This window comes from Lissotriton helveticus, chromosome 9 (assembly GCF_964261635.1).
Source record: "Lissotriton helveticus chromosome 9, aLisHel1.1, whole genome shotgun sequence".
Lineage (NCBI taxonomy): Eukaryota > Metazoa > Chordata > Amphibia > Caudata > Salamandridae > Lissotriton > Lissotriton helveticus.
In genome coordinates, this window is record NC_136070.1 from 486174136 (window position 1) to 486198107 (window position 23972).

Sequence of the window (23972 nt, forward strand, 5' to 3'; positions counted from 1 at the left end):
GAGCCACGGGGTGTTTTATGGATTACGATGTGGCTCATAGATTGGGGGCTCTTCTCGTGGCCAAGAAAGTACCAGAGATGGTGTACGCTGTGGATGGGAAAGAACTGGAAGCTGGACCCATTCGGTTTCACACCCCTAGGTATGTTCTTACTTATGAATCTTATCATCAAGAAACCATGTCCTTTAACATCATTCAACCCCCCCAGTATGGCGTTATTTTGGGACTTCTGTGGCTGCAGAAACACGAGCCATTGATACATTGGTCTTCCAGAACCGTGCGGTTTGAATCCGAGTATTGCCTGTCCCATTGCATGCTACAGTCAGGCAACCCGTCAAGAGAACTTGCCTGTTCCTCATACATTGCCACAGCAGCTGAGAAGGAAATGGTTCTGCCTCAAGTGCACCGAGCGTATGAAGATGTTTTTAGCGACGTCCAGGCAGCAGTCCTCCCACCACACAGAGAATACGATTGTCGAATCGATCTTCTCCCAGGAGCGGTGGTTCCCAGTGGGTGGATCTATGCACTCACTCTGCCCGAAAACGATCTACTCCGTAACTATTTGGACAAATATCTGGTGGCTGGGTTCATCCGACCCTCGAGGTCTCCGGCAGCATCCCCTCTGTTTTTTATTCCTAAGGCGAACGGGGAGAAACGGTGTTGCATCGATTATAGGGCCCTCAACTCTATCACGGTGAGAAATCAGTATCCTTTACCGTCGATCCTGGTGCTACGGGAACAAGTGCGTCAAGCCAAGATATACACCAAACTTGATTTGAGGGGCGCTTACCACCTCGTTCGTATTAAACAAGGGGACGAATGGAAAACAGCTTTTAAGACGCGGTATCGGCTCTATGAATATTTGGTGATGCCCTTTGGGCTCTGTAATGCCCCAGCCGCATTTCAATATTTTCTGAACGAGGTATTGAGGGAACATCTGGACCAATACGTCGTCGTCTATATAGACGACATTCTGATCTACTCTGACAACACAGAAGAACATGTGGAACACGTTAAAAGAACATTACACTCACTTCAGGAACATCGGTTGTATTGTAAAATCACCAAGTGTGAGTTCCACGTTACCACAGTGGAGTTTCTGGGAGTCATGTTAACTCCGTCCGGTCAGGTAATGCCCGAAAGGAAAGTCCAAGCGGTGAAAAACTGGCCTCGCCCTGAAAATGTTAAAGACATACAAAGTCTGCTTGGCTTTGCCAATTTTTATCGTGGATTCATTCGGGGATTCTCTGAGATGGTTACCCCGTTGACTCGTCTTACCAGGAAAAACACTCCGTTTGAGTGGAACGAACACGCACAAGATGCTTTCATCCAATTGAAGAAGGCGTTTTCTTCCGCCCCCGTCCTCATTCATGCCGACCCAGACTTGCCTTTTCTGGTGGAAGCCGACGCATCCGAAGTTGCGTTGGGAGCGGTTTTGTCCCAGAGAAATGACATGACTGGGCAACTTCACCCAATTGCCTTTATGTCCAGAAAGCTGAAACCGGCTGAGATGAATTACACGATCGCAGAAAAGGAGCTCTTGGCTATTCGAGACGCATTCCTGGAATGGAGGCGTTGGCTCATGGGTGCTCACCATCAGGTGGTTGTTTATACGGATCATCGCAATTTGCAGTTCATGCGATCCGCCCGCCATCTCACTCCTCGGCAGTTGCGGTGGATGCTGTTTTTTGAAGAATTCCATTTCACGTTAACCTACAGGCCTGGGGTAAACAACAAGAAGGCGGATGCCTTAACGCGTCAAGAAAATCCAACTATGCACGCTGTAACACCGGAGAGAGCCATAATCAACCCCTCTAATGTTTTGTGCACAACACGGACGGAGGATTTCCTAGTACGAGTAAAATCAGGAGTCCAAACCTGTACGTGGAGAACTTGGTTAAGACATCACAAGGATTGGAGGTTGAAACAAGGAATACCCATGAAAGGGTCACAGGTATTGATCCCCACCATAGCATTGCGGAATATCGTGTTTTCATGGTGCCATGATACTCCTTGTGCTGGACATACAGGGTATGCAAAAAAATTGGAAAAAGCATTAAGACAGTTGTGGAGAAGTGTGGCTCACCGGTTAGAAGCGGCAGACTCTAAAGCAGAGTTCGGCCCGGGACCAGGGTTCAATTCCCGACGCGGCAGGGTCTTGGGTCAATGTCCGCGGACTCGATAATTCTCGCTTAGGTGCCTACACTCACCATGGGTCCCACTCTGCAACTCTGGGCAATAGCTTGCTTAATCTCCACAACGGCCCCAGCAACGCCGGGGATGCCTGGCTTCACCTTGGGGTGCCCTCTCATAGGGAAAGCCAGACGGGTTCCCCAGCAGTATACAGCGCCAGGATGCCACGTAACGATGTAACAGTGCGCTTTACAAGTATACATACATTACATTACATTCTGGTGGCCCTCCATACGTCCTGATGTGCAGAACTGGGTGAAGAAATGTGTGAAATGCGCTCAAATGAAATCTGGAAGGCAACAACCTCAAGGATTGCTACAACCTATGCCCACTCCTGATCTACCGTGGGAAAGTTTCTCTGTGGACTTCATAGTGGGCCTCCCTAAAGAACAGGGAAAAACGGCCATCATAGTGGTTATAGATTACCTCACTAAAATGGGACATTTTATTGCCTGTAACTAAGTTCCCACCGCAGGACAATTGGCGCATCTCCTTCTGGTACATGTTGTGCGGCTGCATGGTCTCCCCAGGGTCATAGTCTCTGATAGGGGAGCAAAATTTACGGCTCGGTTTTGGAAGACCTGGTGTGCAGAATTGCGGATTTCCTCTTCCCTTTCTACCAATTTTCACCCCCAAACCGATGGGCAGAGGGAGCGGCTGAACCAAACGCTTAAACAATATCTGCGATGTTATGTACAAGACAACACCGATGCCTGGGTGGATTGGTTGTGGGTGGCGGAGATCGCATATAACAGCACCCAACACTCCTCCACACTACACACCCCTTTTTTCAGTTCCTATGGCCACCATCCTAGGTTCAACCCTCTGTTGCTCCCCAGTACCAACACACAATTGCCAGACGTCAGGGACAGATTGTTGTGTGTCCACAAGATTCTTCTTGCCACACGCTCGAATCTCTTACGTGCCAAGAATAGGTACAAGACTCAAGCTGACAAGCATAGGCGACCTTGCCCTGTGTACAAGAAAGGGGAGTGGGTGTGGTTGTCCACCAGGTACATTAGGTTTAAAAAGTATAGTGTGTTCAATCCCCGGTTCATTGGCCCATTTTGAGTGATAAAGCATGTCAATCCTGTGGCGGTGAAGCTACGGTTGCCAGCGCATCTCAGGATTCACCCTGTTTTCCATGTGTCCCTCCTGAAAGCCCTCGCTCTACCCTGTTCGACGGCCTCCTTCGCCAGTGTGGGTGCTTCATGATCGGGAGTATGAGGTTCAGAGGGTGCTGGATTCTAAGAGGGTGAGGGGACGTGTACACTATTTGATTTCTTGGAAGGGTTATGGGCCTGAGGAGAACTCATGGGAACCCGCAGGAGCGGTTCATGCCCCTCGTTTGGTGGCGAGGTTCCACCGTCTGTGTCCGGATAAGCCGGGTGCTGGTCAGCGTCCCTCGTGAAGGGGTATGTACTGTCACAGTTCGTTGTTTACATCGTTTACGCTGACCTTGTTTGTCCCAATTTCCTACGTTCCAGGGCATGGAACTACATTTCCCAGCATGCCCGGGACGTTAGCGACGTAATACGTATCCGCGTACAACCAGGAAATAAAGATGGAATAGCGGGACCCGGCGTTGCCGAATATTCTTGCCTCTGGCTGGGGATTCCACGGACTACGGATTCGGGGTAAGTGCTAATTAGCCTTGCACTGCCTTCCAGGTACCCCGTGGTTGCGGGTACATGTCCTGCTACTTACGCTTTTTGTGAAGAGCGCGCAAAGTAACGCTCTCCCTCGTATATTGTTTGGTTCTCATACCAGTTCTGGTTTTTGTCTCCTGTGTACCGGAGCAATTTCTTTGACGTTATTGAATCGGAACTGGTGTTCTCAGACTCGTGCTTTGGTTTCAATCAGGCATTCTTCGTGTGGAGTAACACAAGACTTTGGGTGCATTTTGAGGTGATTGTAATATGGATCGGGGGTCCAGGCTGGACTCGCCAATCACCCTTTGAAACATTAAACTGTGTGTCAAACCGTTGAAAGACTTAACAGAGTCCATTGAAGGGGAATTTTGCAAGTGTACAGAGACGCTAAGGAGTATTACCGTTTCCTGCTGTTCTTGCCTGCTTTCTTTTCTCCGCAACCTGTTCTTTTTATTTCTACCCAGAAGAGAGATTCACAGGGGATTTACAGGGGATTACAGTCCTAAGGACATCACACGAAATGTGTTGGTAGGTTGTGACTCTTATCACGAAATGTGTTTATGCCACAATTGACATGTTCCCTAATGGTTGTTGTCTCTTCCTAGAGGTCTGATATCTCCTGGGGTCTCCTTATCTCTTCTTACTTACAAGGCTACAGTATTTTCCTTTTCCGGTAGGAAATGTTTTAAGTTGCATTTAGAGGTAAAGGAAGAGAACTCAGTTGATCTATACTTAACCTTGTGGTATGTGTACTGAGTGCATCTATTGTTGCTGTTGCAGATCTCCCTCCCCGCTTTCCCCTTCCTTTCCCTCCCTCGCTTGACTATCCTGGTGCTCTGTATATTCAATCTCAGACACCGGGGACGTCAGGAGGTGGAACCCATATATCTTCAGCACAATCCCGAAGACGCAGGAAGACTGAGCCTGACACTCGTATTCATGTGCCGCCATTATGTAGGGATGTTTCCCTTGGTGAGGGTCCCATGATACCAGCTGAGAAGAGTGTGGGTTGTACTTCTTTCCAAGGAGTTCAAAGACGAGATCAAGCCATTGTTATCATCTAATGATCTGTCTCCTTGGTTGATGGATACTTCTTTGCAATTAAGAGACGGATTATTGTTTCATGGTACTCAGTTGTTTATTCCCCCGGAGTTACGGAATAAGGTTTTGGAGTAGTGTCATTCATCTTCACTTATGGGTCATCCTGGAGTGACTAAGACGTGGGAGATGTGTCTTTGCTGGTTCTGGTGGGCCTCACTTTTCCATGATATCCATGTCTTTGTTACCTCTTGTCCGGTATGTGCCATAAACAAGGCCTCACATACTCTTCCTCTAGGGTTGCTGCATCCACTACTTGTTCCTCCTGCACCATGGCATACTATTAGTATGGATTTTGTTACTGATTTACCATTGGATGAAGGTTGTACTACCATCTAGGCGGTGGTGGATTTATTTACTAAAACGGCCCATTTTGTGCCGTTACCCAAAGTTCCAAAGGCTCAGGAGTTGGCTACGGTCTTTATTTCTCAGGTATTACGTTTGCACGGTATACCTACTGCCATTGTGTCAGACAGGGGGGCCCAATTTGTGTCTCATTTTTGGAAAGAGGTGTGTTCCTCATTGGACATGGAGCTCCGTTTGTCCTCGGCTTACCATCCCCAGAATGATGGGCAAACGGAGCGTACCAACCAAACTATGGAACAGTATTTGCGTTGTCTTCTCACTTCCCTGACTGGGAGTTGGGTTAAAGCTATACCCATTGCTGAGTTTGCATACAATAATAGTTTTTATTCCGCATTGGGTGTTTCTCCTTTCTGTTGTTCCATGAGTTTTCATCCTGGGGCTGTATCTATTCAGCCTTCTGGCAGGGTTTGGCAGTGAATGTGTTGAGTCTGGAGCTCAAGGCGGTGTGGCAGGCCGCCCACGACCAGCTGGTAGCCGCCAAGGCTAAGATGAAGGTGAATACTGGTCGGCATTGGGTCCCTGCACCTTCATATATGCCTGGGGATTGGGTTTGGTTGTCCTCTAAAAATGTGCATTTGGCCGGGCCGCGGAAATTGCAACCTCGCCTTTTGGGTCCCTTTCGGATTTGTCGTATTGTAAACCCTGTTGCTATCGAGTTGGAGTTGCCTGATGATTAACATGTGCATCCTGTATTTCACACCTCCCTTCTTAAGCCTTATGTTCCTACTACTGTGCCCTTGCCTCCTCCTCCCCCGTTGTTGATTGATGGTGAAGAGGAATATGTGGTTCGTGCCATATTGGATTCGAGGAGGCGTAAGGGACATTTGTTTTATCTGGTGGATTGGGAGGGCTATCCCCCTGAGGACCGTACTTGGGAGCCTGCTGGTTTTGTTCATGCTCCCCGGTTGGTCCGTTTGTTTCATCGTCGTCACCCTTCTAGCCTCGGCCTGTGGGGGGGTTCTTTTGAGGGGGGGTACTGTTGCAGTCTGAGCACTGTGTGATTCCTTTCTCCTTTCCGTTTTTCCTTACGGGTGGTCTTTGCTGGCGGGAACACTGGGGGCGGACATTGCGGGCTGAGACATTGTGGGTGGGACCTAGTGGGCGGGATTAATTAGGCGGGACTCCTGCTGGCGGGAAACTTGTGGGTGGAAATGGGTGGGTAGAACCTTGCGGGTGGGATTAGGAGGCGGCACCACTTTAGGCGGGAATTCCATCCTGATGCTGGGTAGGTGGGCAGGTATTTCCCTTCTGTTTTCTGCCTAGTGATAGGTGGGTGGGAAGGGCCCTGGTTACTATTTAAGGCTTCTGCTCCCTCCTTTCCTTGCTTGGGTTCTCTTCTAGTTTTGGGCCCCGGAAGTACTTTGGCCTTTGCTATCCAGGCGTCCTGCTGTCTGGATCTTGTGTTCCCTGCTTCATGGTGATTTCTACCTTTGGACTCCTGTTTTTGGCCCATGATTAGATTATCTTTTGCTGTTAAGGACTTGTCTGTTTTCTGGCTGGAGCAGACTCTTCGTGGGACTACATTTCTTCTACGGGTTTAAATTGGATATACCAGGAATCATCGTGGAGGGCCTGAAAACAAGCAGCGGAATTTTGTGGACTCTAGGCGAGATATATTGTCCTTATTTTTCAGTTATTTATTTTTGTTATTCCAGTGCACTGAGAAGGGATTTTGCTAGCGGGTTTTTTGGTCATTCGTATTCTGGAGGTGTTCCTTTTTTCCCCTCACTCTGGAAGAACCTGTTGTTATAGAACTGCCCTTTTGTGGATACCCTTTCCCATCCCTGTTTTCTTCCATTCCTCAAGATTGGCTTTAGAGTGATTTCCACATTCTGTTTTGGGTATGTGAAGGACAAAAGGGGAAGGGGTACATAGGGTGATATCATTGTTTGCATAACATTTATTCCAGTGGGACAATCCCTTCTTTCTAATCTGCTATCTCTTTTTGTTTCTTCTTGCTGCAGTATGGTCCTGGTATGGAGATGTGGTATGCCTGCAGTCTAGAGGATGGCCATATGAATACCTGTACCACCTTGAATATTTGACGTTAACCGGTTCTTCCCCGGCTGTGTTGCCCGCTCGGGTGATTGTCATTGAATATCACTCGAGAGGTTTAGGCACTTTAGGGGTGATTCAGACCATCTTCTCTCCTGTAGTACCTGTGTTATCAGGTGAGTGGGGTTGGAACAATGTCTTTAAGCTGAATTTAGCTTCTAGCTGCTTTTGGCAAATATCAAGAATTCTGCATTAATAGGAGGAAGCTTCAGGTAGGGACTGTTTGTCAGGTTTAGATGAGGTGAAGGGCAGCGGTACTCCTCCATTATGGTGGAGGAGCATCGCCCCACCTGCTGCCAGTGCAGCAGGCACACACATTCATATAATGGTAATAAATACCATTTATTATGCAAGTCAGACTCACACTTCTACAGCGCGAGGGCAGGCCGCGGAGCAGATTAGTGCAATTGCACTTATGTCAGCCCCCTGCCAGTGGACATGAAAGATTGGCTGACTGTCTATAGCCAACCAATCTGTCATGCACCATCAAAGCCTGCAATCCCAGTGCTGTAAAAGAGCCAAGGGATTGCAGGCACAGGCCCCCAGCCTCAAAATAAGTGCTGGGTTAGCTTTCTCCAACCAATCCTGGAGCTGCACTGCAGCTCTAGGATTGGTTGGATTTGCATGGCACAATGGATGAAATCTTTCCCTTTCTGCCTGAGTCCGAGGAGAGCACCAGAACGAAAGACGCAAACGGAGCCTGTGGCCAGCAACATACATATGGTGAATTTTTAGGCATCCCACCCCACCATATTTTTATATTGCTGGCCGCTATTGGTGAAGGGAGTGTTTGAGGTGTTGGATGTCTGAAGCAGAGTAGGTTTTCACTTATAGTTGTGCCTCAGCAGTGTACTGGTAAATGTTGGTATTATCTGTGGATAGAGCCCCAAGGGGCTCCATGTAAATTCTGAAAATAACAGGGTACAAGATGGAATCCTTGGGAACTCCGCAAGTGATCAGGCTATTCTGGTACCTGGGGCTGCCTTATGAATTGTATAGGTAGGACTAGAACTAGGGAAGGACATTCTTTTAGTGCATTCATCTCAGTTCTACAGGGTGGAATAGTCAACAGTCTTGAGGGAAGCTGAGTGGGCTAATAATATAAGGAGTCCGGGTTCATCCTTATTTGTGGTCAGGAGGCCATTGTCTGACTTGATGAGAGCTTGAAGTAGTGCATCAACCGAATTTGCAATAATCTTGAATGTTAAAAATATATGAAGGATGGGCGGGTAGTTGGTGCTGTCATTAGCTACTAGTGTGAGTTGCATAAAGAGTGAGATGATCTTGCCTGTCATGAGAGATTCAGGAACATGCCTTCAGTGAGAGGGGGATTGACAAAAATGAGTATGGGTGGGACAGCTTCATCAGAGAGGGATTTAATAAAGAATGAGAGTATGGCATTATTGTCATAGGTGGTAACATTGAGGGAGTTAAGAATGTCAGCAAGGTCTTTGGGAGACAGCGGTCTTCAAGGATGATTATTGTGAGGTGCAGCACAGAGCAGAGGGCATCAGAGAAGAATAAGGTATGGTGCTGTCGAAGAGTAAAAGGGGTTGATGGGTTTGCACTTGTCCGTGAAGTGTGGGATCGGAAGATAAGGCACGGGGTTGGTGCAGTAGTTGATCATTTTGCAGATGTTTTGCTGCTTCTATTGGCAACTTCACCTATGGTGTTGGTATGGTAATTGGCCGCTGCTGACGTGATGAGTTGGCAGGACTTCGATAATGTAAGGTCCACACAAGTTCTCTTTCGATTTCTGTTGTATTTTCTTTCCTGTCTGCAGACAGAGCATTTCTTGTCAATGAGGTATTTGAAGTACCCGGGCTCTGAAGAGTTGTGTTGCCTTTTTGTGTTTTAGTTGAAGTGTGGAAGTTTACATGTTTTCACAAAAATGCGCTAAAGTCACTTCAAATGGTGTTGACATCAGAGGTAGAGATGTTAGGGCAAGGGATAACTTTGAAATATAGATTGTCTATGGAGACGTCTCTGAAGGATCTGAATGTTTATTGATTTCTTTTAGGTTAATTTGGATGTGTTGGTTGTGTTGATTGGACGCTACACAGGGTGATGGGCATATCAAATTGGTTGCTCCAGTCTAGGGTTACGGGATTCTTGCACTGAATGGTCACTGATGTTGCGACGGCAAGGTCCAGGAGTATGCCAATGAGGTAGAGAAGAGCTTCTCTTGTTTTTCATATTTTATTTTTTGGGAAGGTTGAAGTTGTAGAGGATGGTGGTATGGCCATATTGCATGGATGAGGTGGTGAGGAGTTCTGAGAAATCTTCTATGAAGTCCTTATTCTGTCCAAAAGAGCTGCAGACGAGGTGAAAGGTGGAAGGTTGGGAAGCAGTGAGTTAGAAGTGGCATATGAGGAGTTCTATGGAGTTGAGTACTGCCTTCTTGACTTTTGTGCAGAGTCAGGTGAACTTAGGGATGACAGAGAGGATCTGTCGTTCTAATCAGTGTGGTCCGCATGCTGGATGCTATAGCATGTAGAAAGAAGGAAGTCTAGGATATGCAAGGATGCAGTGGCGAGTTATGATTCTGTGATGAAGAGAGTGCATCAAGGTTGTAATAACTGATGAGATTTGCACTGCTGAGAGCCTGGAGTCCTGCAGAACATACACTGTATTCGGTAATTCAAGGTGACGGATAGTGCATTGTGTATAAGGTTGGGTCTATATGCTGTGAGGATGCCATGTGAATGTTTATGTTTTTTAAGCACATTACCATTTTTGACTATATAGCATAAGGGCTTTGGCCATGGCTCTATGCTGGGAAAGCCTGGCTGGAAGGATGCCTTCCAGTTGACAAAATTAGAGAGAATACAGGAAGTAATGGCAATTTCTGCATAGACTGATGTTGTGGTGATGGACATTGGGGAATAAATGCTACTGAAGTGGCTTATTTTTAGTAAAGATGGTTTGGAAACCAGTGATGTCTCTTACTGTAGAGATGGATGGTGGAAAATGGAGTTCACTTGGGTGGCTTCTTATTTTAAAGATGGTTTTGGTGAGAAATCACTATCAGGATACTGTCCTTCGATTATATGAGAACATTAATTCAGCATTCCTTTCATCATTATTGTACTCCTTGTGGACTGGGCAATCAAAATGCAGACATAGAGATGTACAAAAAAGGCAGATATAATGATCCTACGGTAGCAGGAAAGAACTGCAGAGATCTATACACTGAAAGGTCAGGTCATTGACAGGGTCCAGTTGATTCAGTCACTGCAGCTCCAGACTTACTGCCAGATCAGCCTTTGATCTGGGTAAGATTTGAATTTGGTGTGGATAGTTAGAAGTTTACACCAAATGATAGGTGCATCAGTAGCTTAGGGGCTTTTGAGCTCAGAATATCATTTATTGCTCCAATTTTCCAAACCTCTATGCTAGATACTGTAAATACTGTGTGCCATGATTTCAAATGCTGCCTTGTGCCTGACACTAGGTAATGTAAGAGCTATTTTTCAGATATAACTGGCTCATAATTTCTATTTTGTGTACTTCATCTCATCATGGGTATATGTTGAGCAAGTGTTTTCACACAGATGGATAGATTGAAACGGATGCAGTTAACAGTCTCAAACATGTCACTGCAGCAACACAACCACTGGTACAATCTATAAAAACAGTCAGTCACAGACTGTTAAAAAATTCCCCAAACGTCCTAAATATTTTAGAGATCATTACAGAATGAATATAATTGGTGGAACAGCTAGTGGAAATATCATAAAGCCAGTTACACTTGATCACAGAGATAAACCACAGGTCCATGATGTTTCCTTTGGATTGCAGTTTAGTGGCCTAATTGAGCCTGGGGGCCAAACAAGAAATGAAAATCATCTAGAACAAATAGAAAACAAAGTAATGTCATGACAGGCAAATGTGATTGGTTAAGTGAATGTGTCTGCTACGTGCAAATACCATCAATGTAAACCAATAACAGCTCAAAGGAAATCCAATGTAATGAACCAGCTAATCACATGAGGACATAGGGTCCTATGATAAAGGTTTTCGTAAGCAGGCTATGGCAATTAGGTAGAAGTAGAATGAAAGTCTAGTAAAATGACTATGTATGAAAATGTTGAGAATATGATTATTGTGGTAACGATCTGTATTTTACAAAATGTGAAATAACCAATTTCTGGATGCAGAAAACCCAGAAATACTTCAGAAACTGGAAAGCCCAAAGAAAAACAGCTGATTGCCTTGACCAAATAATGAATTGGAGCCACCTCAAAATTGAATACCTCCAAAACCAAAATACTCATCTGTGGTAACTAAAAAACCAACAACCCTCTCTGTGCCTTGCCTGATGATTTAGGGCCACCTCCAAAAATATCTAGGGCCTTATTCAATGTATAAGTTTGCTACTTTTAGTTATTCATAAAGGTAGATCAAAAGTATAAGTTTATGACTTTCCGTATTCACAAAAGGCATTTACGAGCTGTATCTTTACGTATGCACTCAGGGCGGAATCTCCGCCCCAAGTGTGGAGAGTCCACTCCGGGTGTGGAGAGTACACTCCGGGTAAGGAGTATATTCTCCGGACCTGGAGTGGAATCTCCACACTCAAGCAGATATTCTGCCCCCAATGTGGATGTAAAGGTACTACTCGTAAATACCTTTTTTGAATACCAATAGTTGTAAAGTTAGGACGCAACTCACAAAGGTAAATTTAGATGTTAGGTCTAAACTTAAACCAAACGTATAAGTTTAAGACTTTGGAAATTCACAAAGGGCAATTACGAGTACTATCTTGATGTTCTTATATAAATAGATTTACAATTACAATTAAAAGTGCTGCCCATCTCTCAATTACTCAAAAACCATACAGTCTTCATTCATAGTCAATAAGATGTGCAGGCAATATTCCTATCCTCATCTGTACACCCACCGTTTGGGCTATGTAAAGACCCAAAAAAGATGTCATGACAATGACATAACTAAGCTGTTAAGTTTAGTACTGGTGATGCTGTCATTATGAGGTTATCTGTATTAGATAAGTGGTAGCTCTGAGTGGAGGATGTAGTGAGAACTTGAATTTTGCAGTGAGAGTAGAGTTTGATGACAGGAGCAAGTATGCTGGGGGTCTCTAAGTTTTGTTTAGGAATAGGATTGTGTTTGGAATCACTCCTGATGATGAAGTTGAATAAATTAATGTGCTTTAAAACATCATTTTCCTCCTTGTTTATTGCCAGCATCTCCATATGTTGATGTAGCACATATCCCATGATTTCTGTTGTGACATGCTGATGGTTTCCTTATCATCCTTGCTAGGTGAGTCGATGTCTGAAGCTTCAGTGTAAAGTGACGAGTGGTTCCTATCGATGGATCATTTAATTTAGACTTACAATGAGATTAACTCCATTATACAATTTGGATGTGTTGGTTGTGTTGATTGGACGCTACACAGGGTGATGGGCATAGCAAAGTGGTTGCTCCAGTCTAGGGTTACGGGATTCTTGCACTGAATGGTCACTGATGTTGCGACGGCAAGGTCCAGGAGTATGCCAATGAGGTAGAGAAGAGCTTCTCTTGTTTTTCATATTTTATTTTTTGGGAAGGTTGAAGTTGTAGAGGATGCTGGTATGGCCATATTGCATGGATGAGGTGGTGAGGAGTTCTGAGAAATCATCTATGAAGTCCTTATTCTGTCCAAAAGAGCTGCAGACGAGGTGAAAGGTGGAAGGTTGGGAAGCAGTGAGTTAGAAGTGGCATATGAGGAGTTCTATGGAGTTGAGTACTGCCTTCTTGACTTTTGTGCGGAGTCAGGTGAACTTAGGGATGACAGAGAGGATCTGTCGTTCTAATCAGTGTGGTCCGCATGCTGGATGCTATAGCATGTAGAAAGAAGGAAGTCTAGGATATGCAAGGATGCAGTGGCGAGTTATGATTCTGTGATGAAGAGAGTGCATCAAGGTTGTAATAACTGATGAGATTTGCACTGCTGAGAGCCTGGAGTCCTGCAGAACATACACTGTATTCGGTAATTCAAGGTGACGGATAGTGCATTGTGTATAAGGTTGGGTCTATATGCTGTGAGGATGCCATGTGAATGTTTATGTTTTTTAAGCACATTACCATTTTTGACTATATAGCATAAGGGCTTTGGCCATGGCTCTATGCTGGGAAAGCCTGGCTGGAAGGATGCCTTCCAGTTGACAAAATTAGAGAGAATACAGGAAGTAATGGCAATTTCTGCATAGACTGATGTTGTGGTGATGGACATTGGGGAATAAATGCTACTGATGTGGCTTATTTTTAGTAAAGATGGTTTGGAAACCAGTGATGTCTCTTACTGTAGAGATGGATGGTGGAAAATGGAGTTCACTTGGGTGGCTTCTTATTTTAAAGATGGTTTTGGTGAGAAATCACTATCAGGATACTGTCCTTCGATTATATGAGAACATTAATTCAGCATTCCTTTCATCATTATTGTACTCCTTGTGGACTGGGCAATCAAAATGCAGACATAGAGATGTACAAAAAAGGCAGATATAATGATCCTACGGTAGCAGGAAAGAGGTGACATTCAACTTACATTTAGAGATACATTTTACCCTGCTTGGACAGTGCATTTAGTTCAACTCCAAATGTAGTATTTGATGTGTGATTGTTTGGAAGGAGTTGGTATATTCGAAGTGGCAGATCAGACACTCTGTGAATATTTGTACCAGCTAGACAGGCATACCCTAGTGAAGCCTTGGAGGAGATCCAGTTTGTTTTTAATCAAAACTGCTACCCCTCACATTGGAAAAATGTAACTTAGTCAGTAAAAATTGATGAGACCTCTCCGTAAGCCACATCTACTGCAGAGATCTATACACTGAAAGGTCAGGTCATTGACAGGGTCCAGTTGATTCAGTCACTGCAGCTCCAGACTTACTGCCAGATCAGCCTTTGATCTGGGTAAGATTTGAATTTGGTGTGGATAGTTAGAAGTTTACACCAAATGATAGGTGCATCAGTAGCTTAGGGGCTTTTGAGCTCAGAATATCATTTATTGCTCCAATTTTCCAAACCTCTATGCTAGATACTGTAAATACTGTGTGCCATGATTTCAAATGCTGCCTTGTGCCTGACACTAGGTAATGTAAGAGCTATTTTTCAGATATAACTGGCTCATAATTTCTATTTTGTGTACTTCATCTCATCATGGGTATATGTTGAGCAAGTGTTTTCACACAGATGGATAGATTGAAACGGATGCAGCTAACAGTCTCAAACATGTCACTGCAGCAACACAACCACTGGTACAATCTATAAAAACAGTCAGTCACAGACTGTTAAAAAATTCCCCAAACGTCCTAAATATTTTAGAGATCATTACAGAATGATTATAATTGGTGGAACAGCTAGTGGAAATATCATAAAGCCAGTTACACTTGATCACAGAGATAAACCACAGGTCCATGATGTTTCCTTTGGATTGCAGTTTAGTGGCCTAATTGAGCCTGAGGGCCAAACAAGAAATGAAAATCATCTAGAAAAAATAGAAAACAAAGTAATGTCATGACAGGCAAATGTGATTGGTTAAGTGAATGTGTCTGCTACGTGCAAATACCATCAATGTAAACCAATAACAGCTCAAAGGAAATCCAATGTAATGAACCAGCTAATCACATAAGGACATAGGGTCCTATGATAAAGGTTTTCGTAAGCAGGCTATGGCAATTAGGTAGAAGTAGAATGAAAGTCTAGTAAAATGACTATGTATGAAAATGTTGAGAATATGATTATTGTGGTAACGATCTGTATTTTACAAAATGTGAAATATCCAATTTCTGGATGCAGAAAACCCAGAAATACTTCAGAAACTAGAAAGCCCAAAGAAAAACAGCTGATTGCCTTGACCAAATAATGAATTGGAGCCACCTCAAAATTGAATACCTCCAAAACCAAAATACTCATCTGTGGTAAATAAAAAAACAACAACCCTCTCTGTGCCTTGCCTGATGATTTAGGGCCACCTCCAAAAATATCTAGGGCCTTATTCAATGTATAAGTTTGCTACTTTTAGTTATTCATAAAGGTAGATCAAAAGTATAAGTTTACGACTTTCCGTATTCACAAAAGGCATTTACGAGCTGTATCTTTACGTATGCACTCAGGGCGAAATCTCCGCCCCAAGTGTGGAGAGTCCACTCCGGGTGTGGAGAGTACACTCCGGGTAAGGAGTATATTCTCCGGACCTGGAGTGGAATCTCCACACTCAGGCAGATATTCTGCCCCCAATGTGGATGTAAAGGTACTACTCGTAAATACCTTTTTTGAATACCAATAGTTGTAAAGTTAGGACGCAACTCACAAAGGTAAATTCAGATGTTAGGTCTAAACTTAAACCAAACGTATAAGTTTAAGACTTTGGAAATTCACAAAGGGCAATTACGAGTACTATCTTGATGTTCTTATATAAATAGATTTACAATTACAATTAAAAGTGCTGCCCATCTCTCAATTACTCAAAAACCATACAGTCTTCATTCATAGTCAATAAGATGTGCAGGCAATATTCCTATCCTCATCTGTACACCCACCGTTTGGGCTATGGAAAGACCCAAAAAAGATGTCATGACAATGACATAACTAAGCTGTTAAGTTTAGTACTGGTGATGCTGTCATTATGAGGTTATCTGTATTAGATAAGTGGTAGCTCTGAGTGGAGGATGTAGTGAGAACTTGAATTTTGCAGTGAGAGTAGAGTTTGATGACAGGAGCAAGTATGCTGGGGGTCTCTAAGTTTTGTTTAGGAATAGGATTGTGTTTGGAATCACTTCTGATGATGAAGTTGAATAAATTAATGTGCTTTAAAACATAATTTTCCTCCTTGTTTATTGCCAGCATCTCCATATGTTGATGTAGCACATATCCCATGATTTCTGTTGTGACATGCTGATGGTTTCCTTATCATCCTTGCTAGGTGAGTCGATGTCTGAAGCTTCAGTGTAAAGTGACGAGTGGTTCCTATCGATGGATCATTTAATTTAGACTTACAATGAGATTAACTCCATTATACATCTCAAGCCCACATTGTAGTGGTGAATTTATATTGCACAATCTTTACTGCTTTGATTTTGTGTTCTCATTAGCACAAGACAAATGGTACGAGATGTCTGCCTCAAATTCTGCAGGGATTAGGATCCTGCATATCAGAAGAACACTGCATCCCCCCTAGATGTTGAAACTTTGTTAAGTAGGAGCAAGCTTTGTATCTATAGATCACCCTGAACAATTACCAATTTGACACCAGAAGCAGTTGCTCTGTACTTACCACCTAGAGTCCTCTGTTTGCAGCAGGTAATGTTCCTCTCCGTGGGCTGCCAGAGCTTCCTCCCCGTAACATTGTTTTGTTCAGTACATGGCTTATATGTAGGTTGTTACCTCTATGGTAATGCTGCATAGTTTTCCATCAGTGCTGAATCTTGTGACTGAGGCAAGTTGGGTTTCTTGCTGCTAAACTACCCTAACTATGCCAGTCGGGATTGTCCTGTTGACAAACATCACTTATCTTTAAGTTATCTTAGTACACTTGGCACTCATCAGAATGCTGCAGAAAGCAATCCTGACACTTGCAAGATTTGGATTTAGAAACTGACAAATTTATAGTGAAATTGAACCACAACAATAATACCTGGTAACTAACATTTTAGGGATCCCTGTAAAATGATACATGTGTGTGGGATAATAGCTAGATAGGTAATACTTCTATAGAAAGTGACAATTATTTGCATTTAGAGTCTCCTGGGGCCTATTGTTTCACCTTTGTTCTGGTAAAGATGGGGTGGGGATCTATTTCCCATGTGTAGTTCTCGATTCTTAGATTAGCGCAAATGCATTAACATAAGTCTGTGCATTGCTGCGGGACCAGACTTCTATTGAGGACTGTACCACTCAAGGGAACACATTGGAAGACAATGGCTTGGGTGTGGCCTACAGTGAATGCCTGTTCTCTAAACCTGTAGGACGTTCCACTGGCTAGGTGAAGCCAATCGCAGTAAAGGGATTTGATTACCCTAGAGCTTCAGCCATCCTTCATTCACTAGCATGAACTAAATCTAATTTTCATAACCATCTGAGACCTAGAACCCAATGTCATATATGTTCTTAGATATTAAAAACATTTATAGATTTATATTTGCTACACTCATAACCCATACATTAAGGTAATCCTTTATTCTCTCCTACATAATCAATAAAGCCAATTACAAAAGACACCTAATCTACCAGGCTGAGAAGGTAAAAGAGGCATCACAAGGGATTTGAAAACAGCATGATGAGTAAATACTACCACATAAACCAAAACACAAAGGAGAAACCAAGACTAATGTAAGTTGTTTCGCTATATTTATCTGCACACAATTTCATTGAAAGACAATCCAGAAAACCAGAGAATATTCACCAATGGTACAAACATCAAATCTGTACTGACTAACCCTGGTGGCTGTTCTACCTGTGCAGTTAATGTTTGTGACTGGTCATTTCGAATTTCCACCAGGGAGCACCATTAATGCTTGCCTGCCCTTTCCTGCTGCAGTGCAACCCCTGATATGTAATGCTAATAATAGCTTTCAACCTACCCAAGATACTTACAGAATGATTATAATAACCCTTATAGAATAATTATTTTGGTAAACAATGTCACTTTGTGCAAAACTGATGTATTGTGGATGCTATTGTTTGCCCACATCCACAAGAACGCTAACGCTGTTACTCATGATTGACCCGTGCAATCTGGACGGTGTGTAGATAGTTGCTATTGTGGTGGCACATTTAAGTGTGTATTGTCAGCTATCAGTGTACAAAAAACATATCATTAAAGAAAAAAACAGTTTCTTCTGCACCGCCCTCGACAATGCGAAAAACAGGCCAAAAGAACTCTTCAACATCATCAAGCAGCAAACCTCCAAACCCTCTTCAACCCCAGTCCAGGCCTCCAAAGTTCTATGCGACAACTTCGCAACCTTCTTCAATGAAAAAATCAACAAGATCGAGCAATCACTTGGCACCATCCTCAATCACACCTCTAAAAACTCAGCCCCAGCAATCGAAACCACCTCTAGCTTGCGTCCCACTAAAACCTGGAGAGCCTTCGACCTCGTACCTGTATCTGAGATTCTCAATCTAATCTCCTCCTCCAAACCCTCTTCACACATCCTCGACCCTGTACCCTCTCAACTGACCAAAAAGCTGAAACTCTCCCTCGCACCACGATGGTGCGAAATCATAAACAGTTCCTTAAAAACTGGCATCATACCAGATTGTCTCAAAGTTGGCCAAGTCACACCTTTACTCAAAAAGCCTGGGCTAGACCCCAACGACCTGAACAACTTCAGACCAGTTTCAAATCTCCCCTTCCTAGCCAAACTCCTCGAAAAATGCGTTCTCCAACAACTGAATCGACACTTGGACAATATCAACCTGCTAGACCAACACCAATCAGGCTTCAGAAAAGGCTGCAGCACTGAAACTGCGATGCTTAACATCGTTGATGACATCCTCAAATCCCTTGACACTGACCAATGTTGCCTACTCATTCTCCTAGACCTCTCGGCAGCCTTTGACACTGTGGATCACAATCTTCTCATCAAGGCTCTCAAAGACCGAGTAGGTGCAGACGAGGTGGTCCTTCAATGGTTCTCTTCCTTCTTTCACGGTCGCTCCCAAAGGATAAAAATCAAATCCTTTACGTCAGACCCACTCCCCGTCAACAGAGGTATCCCCCAAGGCTCAGTACTCTCTCCTCAGCTGTTCAACATATACATGGAACCCCTCACAACCATCCTAAAAAAAGCCAAAATACCCTTCCACCTATATGCTGACGACACCCAGATCTACCTGGAAACCTCCTCCATTAATGACATTCTAAGACTCAACAACACTCTCAAAGAAATTCAACAATGGCTTGCCACAAACCACCTTAAACTCAATAAAAGAAAAAAACTAAATCCTCCTTATCTCCAACAAAGATGAAAACCCGCAAATCATTTAGTGGCTGAAAGCTATCAATGCTCTCAACCGCAATCTCACCCTGGCTAACTCAGTAAAATCGCTAGGAATCACCCTCGACCAAAAACTAAACATGACAAATCACATTAAGACCTCTGCCAAGAGTGCCTTCCTTAATTTGAAGCTCCTCAACAAAATCAAACCTTTCATCCCGCCCACGGACCTCAAACAAGCCACCCAATCACTGGTGTTATCTAGACTGGACTATGGGAACCCAGTTCTCTCTGGTACAGCTCTCTCCCACCTAGCCCCACTCAAAACAACTCTCAACGCGGCTGCCAGAATGGTCACTGGAATCAAAAAGTACGACCACCTATCTCCCGCACTCAGAGATCTAAAATGGCTCCCAGTGGAATTGCGTGCCAGCTTCAGAACTGCCTGCCTTACTCACAAAGCCTTACACACAGGGAAACCAGAATACCTGGCCTCCAAGCTCAAGAAAGCCGGCCAGTGAAGAAACCTTAGGAGTTCCAACACCCTCCTACTAATCCCTCTGAAAGCACGCAAGCAAAAAACTGCAGCTTGTTCTTACGCAGGAAACGCACCCAAAATATGGAACTCCATCCCAGTTGACATCAGGACTACTCCCTCCTTCATAAAATTTAAAAGACTCCTAAAAGACCTTTACCTCAACCGTACCTTCCCAAGCTGAAATCCGAAGTGCATAAGATAACACCTTGATTGCTCCAACATTCCCATCCTCATCTACGCCCCTTAACCCCCTACTCTCCTCCACTCCCGGAGGGAGACCGAGCTCAGGACTTTACCCACAGATCGAAACAACCTCGGAACCACTCCACCTCAATGTGCTCCTCGGACGCACAGCACACTGGAACGTTTGATCACTTACGCTTTCTTATTCCCCTTTTATGTGTTTTTCTCCCCTACTCGCTGTAAAGCGCTCCGATACCTTCGGGTCTGGCTAGCGCTATATAAAACCTCTTAAATAAATAAAATAAAATAAATAAATAAATAAATCAGTTTTTCATCCTCATCTGGTGTGTGGGTTAAGTTAGCGTTATTAAAGTCCCATGTTAATCTTATGTCCCAAGAAGGGTGTATACTTCTTGTATCTGAGACTGTTGCAATTATTAAGGAGTTGGAGTTCTTTTGTCTTATATTGAGGATGTATTAAAAAGGAATATGTTACGGTTTATTATAAAGCACAATATTTACCTGAAGAGCCTATTGACACTAATAAATATAATAAATATGGTGAATGTACTAGGGCTAAATTTCTGCTCTATTTTCTTCTTGGGCTTCTCAAATAGGGACAAGGCAGTGTTTAGCTTACTTCTAAATGTCAGCTAAATGTCAGCAGATCAGTTGAACTAGGGGTCCAGTTGGTTCCATCAAGATTAGCACTGAAGAAGCCTTACCTATCTGCCTCACCTTTCTGAACTTAGGTGATGTCATCAGAAGAATGTAAACTAAGTGTAGTGTGCTGGATGTCTAGTAAGGTCTCAATTCCTCTTGAGGGATCCTTTGATTTGAGCAGATCTACAAAGTTTTGTTTACTATAAGATGGGGTTTCCTTGCATATCTATGTAAAGTACAGAGCCCAAATATATTACTGCTGTGGCACACATTTTTACAAATTACAACAATGATAATGACCTTTAAAATAAAGTGATCAAGAAAGTAATTATATGGGAACCTGTTAGAACTTGCTTCAATTCAAGAGAAAAAAGTACCTGGTGTTTATAAGTATTTCAACTTCACTCCATTCTGTCTTCATTCTATTTCGTTCTTCATATATTAAAATCTTTTCAGAGTCTTCCACAAGGTTTTCTATCGCATTGGATCTAGATTCAAAATGCTTCCAACTGGAATCTGCGTCACTCTGAAAGTCCTAATAAATTTTAAACAAGCAAAAATATGTTTTAACAGCACTCTTCAGAATTATGGGCCTACTCTTAAAGACACTTTGAAATACGTATAGTATACCTGTTGGGGTCTTTTACATCCTCTCACATGTCTATGTAAATTGGCCCCAAACATTTAAAATGTGAATATTCAAGGTATAGTCATAGCCAGTTAGTACAAATAAAAAGGACTGTTCCCTCTTTACACTTTTACTATTGGGTAGATGGATGTTTTAGGAACAATTCACAAAGGCATGCAGGAGTAAGTAAAACAGTACTGCTGTAGTACTATATGGGAATGTATTGACCTTAATTTATGATGCACATTAAATATACTCCCACACATAAACTCAAGGATTAGTGTGTTATTTTGCATTACATTTTTCAGTAGTGACTTTGTAAATACAATGTATGCTCTGTGTGATTATTTCTTTACCTGCAGTTCTCGAAGTTTGTCTTGAAGATAGGACACTGTCTGTGTTTCATCTGTAAAATCGGAGCTCAATGTTTCTCTGATGTTCTTCAAATGAAGCTCGAAGTTATGCTTTTGTGAATCACATCTAGGGCAGAAAAGAACATTTTTCTGTTAATGAATTTGCCATTGTAAAAGGAAGGAAAAAATCTTGTCATACAATACTTTGATCTATCATGAATGTTTTCTTTTTCAAAATTATTTTTCCTTTTTCACTGAAGACGTTTTTAACCCCCATATAAAACAATTATATTTTTGTATGCATGTAGAAGATAAGAGAAAATCTAATATACTGTTAAATTATTATGGGGCAAAACAAAAAGACAGCTATGACCACCAAATGAAGCTAGAAGGAAAAAACAAATCTGGCACAATGGGCATATTTCTCTAAGGATTTTGTGCCACTAGCTTGTATTTATATGCCGAAAGGTTCCACCTCATAATTATAAAATTATAATCAGGATTGGTGAAATTAAATTTTACTCAAGGAAAGAGCATTTTTTACCTTTTTTGAATATTAAGGGTTAGGATGTGGTTGTGGGCAGTACAGGTAGATCTATTTGCAAAAGTAAGTGAACACCCACACACTCACAAGTTCAGTACAACTTGAGTGCTGTTTCCACCCAGTAAAAACGTTCAAGTGTACGTCTGGCTTTGTTAGGTGTTCAGCAAATCAAAAGGGAGAGAGAGGACTAGGTAAGCTAGTCCGGGTCCCCTGATTATATGTAGAAATATCAATATAGGACTAGCTAGGTTGTGTTAGTGAGACTCAGGAGGTACATCTGTGGGCAAACCATTAGGTTTGGTCATGAAGCCCTCACACACCAACCTAGTTGGTGTCATGCTTCATCATCGGGCCCACCACAGTGACACCGAATGTGTCCCGGGTGTGCTGCGACTCCAGATTACTGAGGAGCTGGTATGCTTACTGAGTGTGCAGTGATAGTGAGAATGAACGTGAAAAGTTAAAAGCTATACAGGTGGTCCCAGTTCCCGAGGGTGAAAGGTAAATTTTAATATCTGGGCCCCTGTTAGCAAAATAAAAAGGCTTGTGGACGATGTGGAGTGTAGAGTGGACTAAATAACTTTGTTAGGTGTTCCACATTTCAACTGAGCAAGTGCAGGGGTCAAAGCCTCAGATTTCATGGGATGTAGTAGTAAGGATTTCTCCATGGGAGAAAAAGTGTATCCCTATTACTTACCTGTAAGCTTCATTACTCCGAATCCTAGTCTACCTCATCACATTCCTTACACAGCAGGAATTTGCCTCATGACCCAGACCTGGTTTAACTACTTAACCCTAAAATAAACTTAAAATCAAATACTTGGACCCTGTTTTTACCAAAGCGATACAAAAGGGGATGATGGACGGAGCGTTTGAGCAAATCAAACACTCACCCCAGTCAACTGATCTGGGTTTAAACTATCACCATTCTTTAGCTCACTCAGCCACCCCAGTTCAGACATGGCCATATGCAAATCAGTCTGACCCTGTGCCTCATGGGAACAGTCCAGCCCGAACTGCCAAGCCATGTCTTCCCTGGACCGGAAACAAGCATCCTGGGAGCGGTTTCGGATTCATAATCCTCATCAGCCAAGCTATCTTGAATCCAGTGGCCAAGTGAGCAAGGGACTCACGTCTGAGCATACCCTGCCAACTTAGGGCGAACAAAGCGATACAAAAGGGGATGATGGACGGAGCGTTTGAGCAAATCAAACACTCACCCCCAGTCAACTGATCTGGGTTTAATCCATCACCATTATTTAGCTCACTCAGCCACCCAAGTTCAGACATGGCCATATGCAAATCAGTCTGACCCTGTGCCTCATGGGAACAGTCCAGCCCGAACTGCCAAGCCATGTCTTCCCTGTAACCGGAAACAAGCATCCTGGGACCGGTTTCGGATTCATAATCCTCATCAGCCAGGCTATCTTGAATCCAGTGGCCAAGTGAGCAAGGCACTCACGTCTGAGCATACCCTGCCATCTTGTGTGTTTCCCTGTTTTTACCTTTAGCTCCACCTGCTTCTTAGGGGTCATAAAGAAGGACTTCCCCTACCATACTGCCAGTTTGTTTCTGTCTCAAAATAATGGAAGCCTACCTTCCCGTTTACTAAGAGCTTTTTTTCCTTTTATGTTACATGCTATCACCCTTTAGATTCCCTGTAGCAGGGCAATCAGCCCGATTCCATGAATGAACACCATCTTCTGGTTTAGTAGTATAAAACAGCTATATTTGGGTCCTGGTGATGCTGCAC

General features: G+C 43.3%; 1 protein-coding gene across 1 annotated transcript in view; it reads right to left on the reverse strand.

Moving 5' to 3' along the window:
* Window positions 1–23972, reverse strand: part of SYNE2 (spectrin repeat containing nuclear envelope protein 2) — a 1843566-nt gene that overhangs the window by 1391661 nt on the left and 427933 nt on the right. Inside the window, exons 27-28 of the mRNA XM_078660317.1 lie at window positions 21679–21802; window positions 21072–21229 (exon numbers count right to left, since the gene is read on the reverse strand). Of these exons, the coding sequence (XP_078516443.1) occupies window positions 21072–21229; window positions 21679–21802 (282 nt within the window). The remainder of the gene's footprint in view (window positions 1–21071; window positions 21230–21678; window positions 21803–23972) is intronic.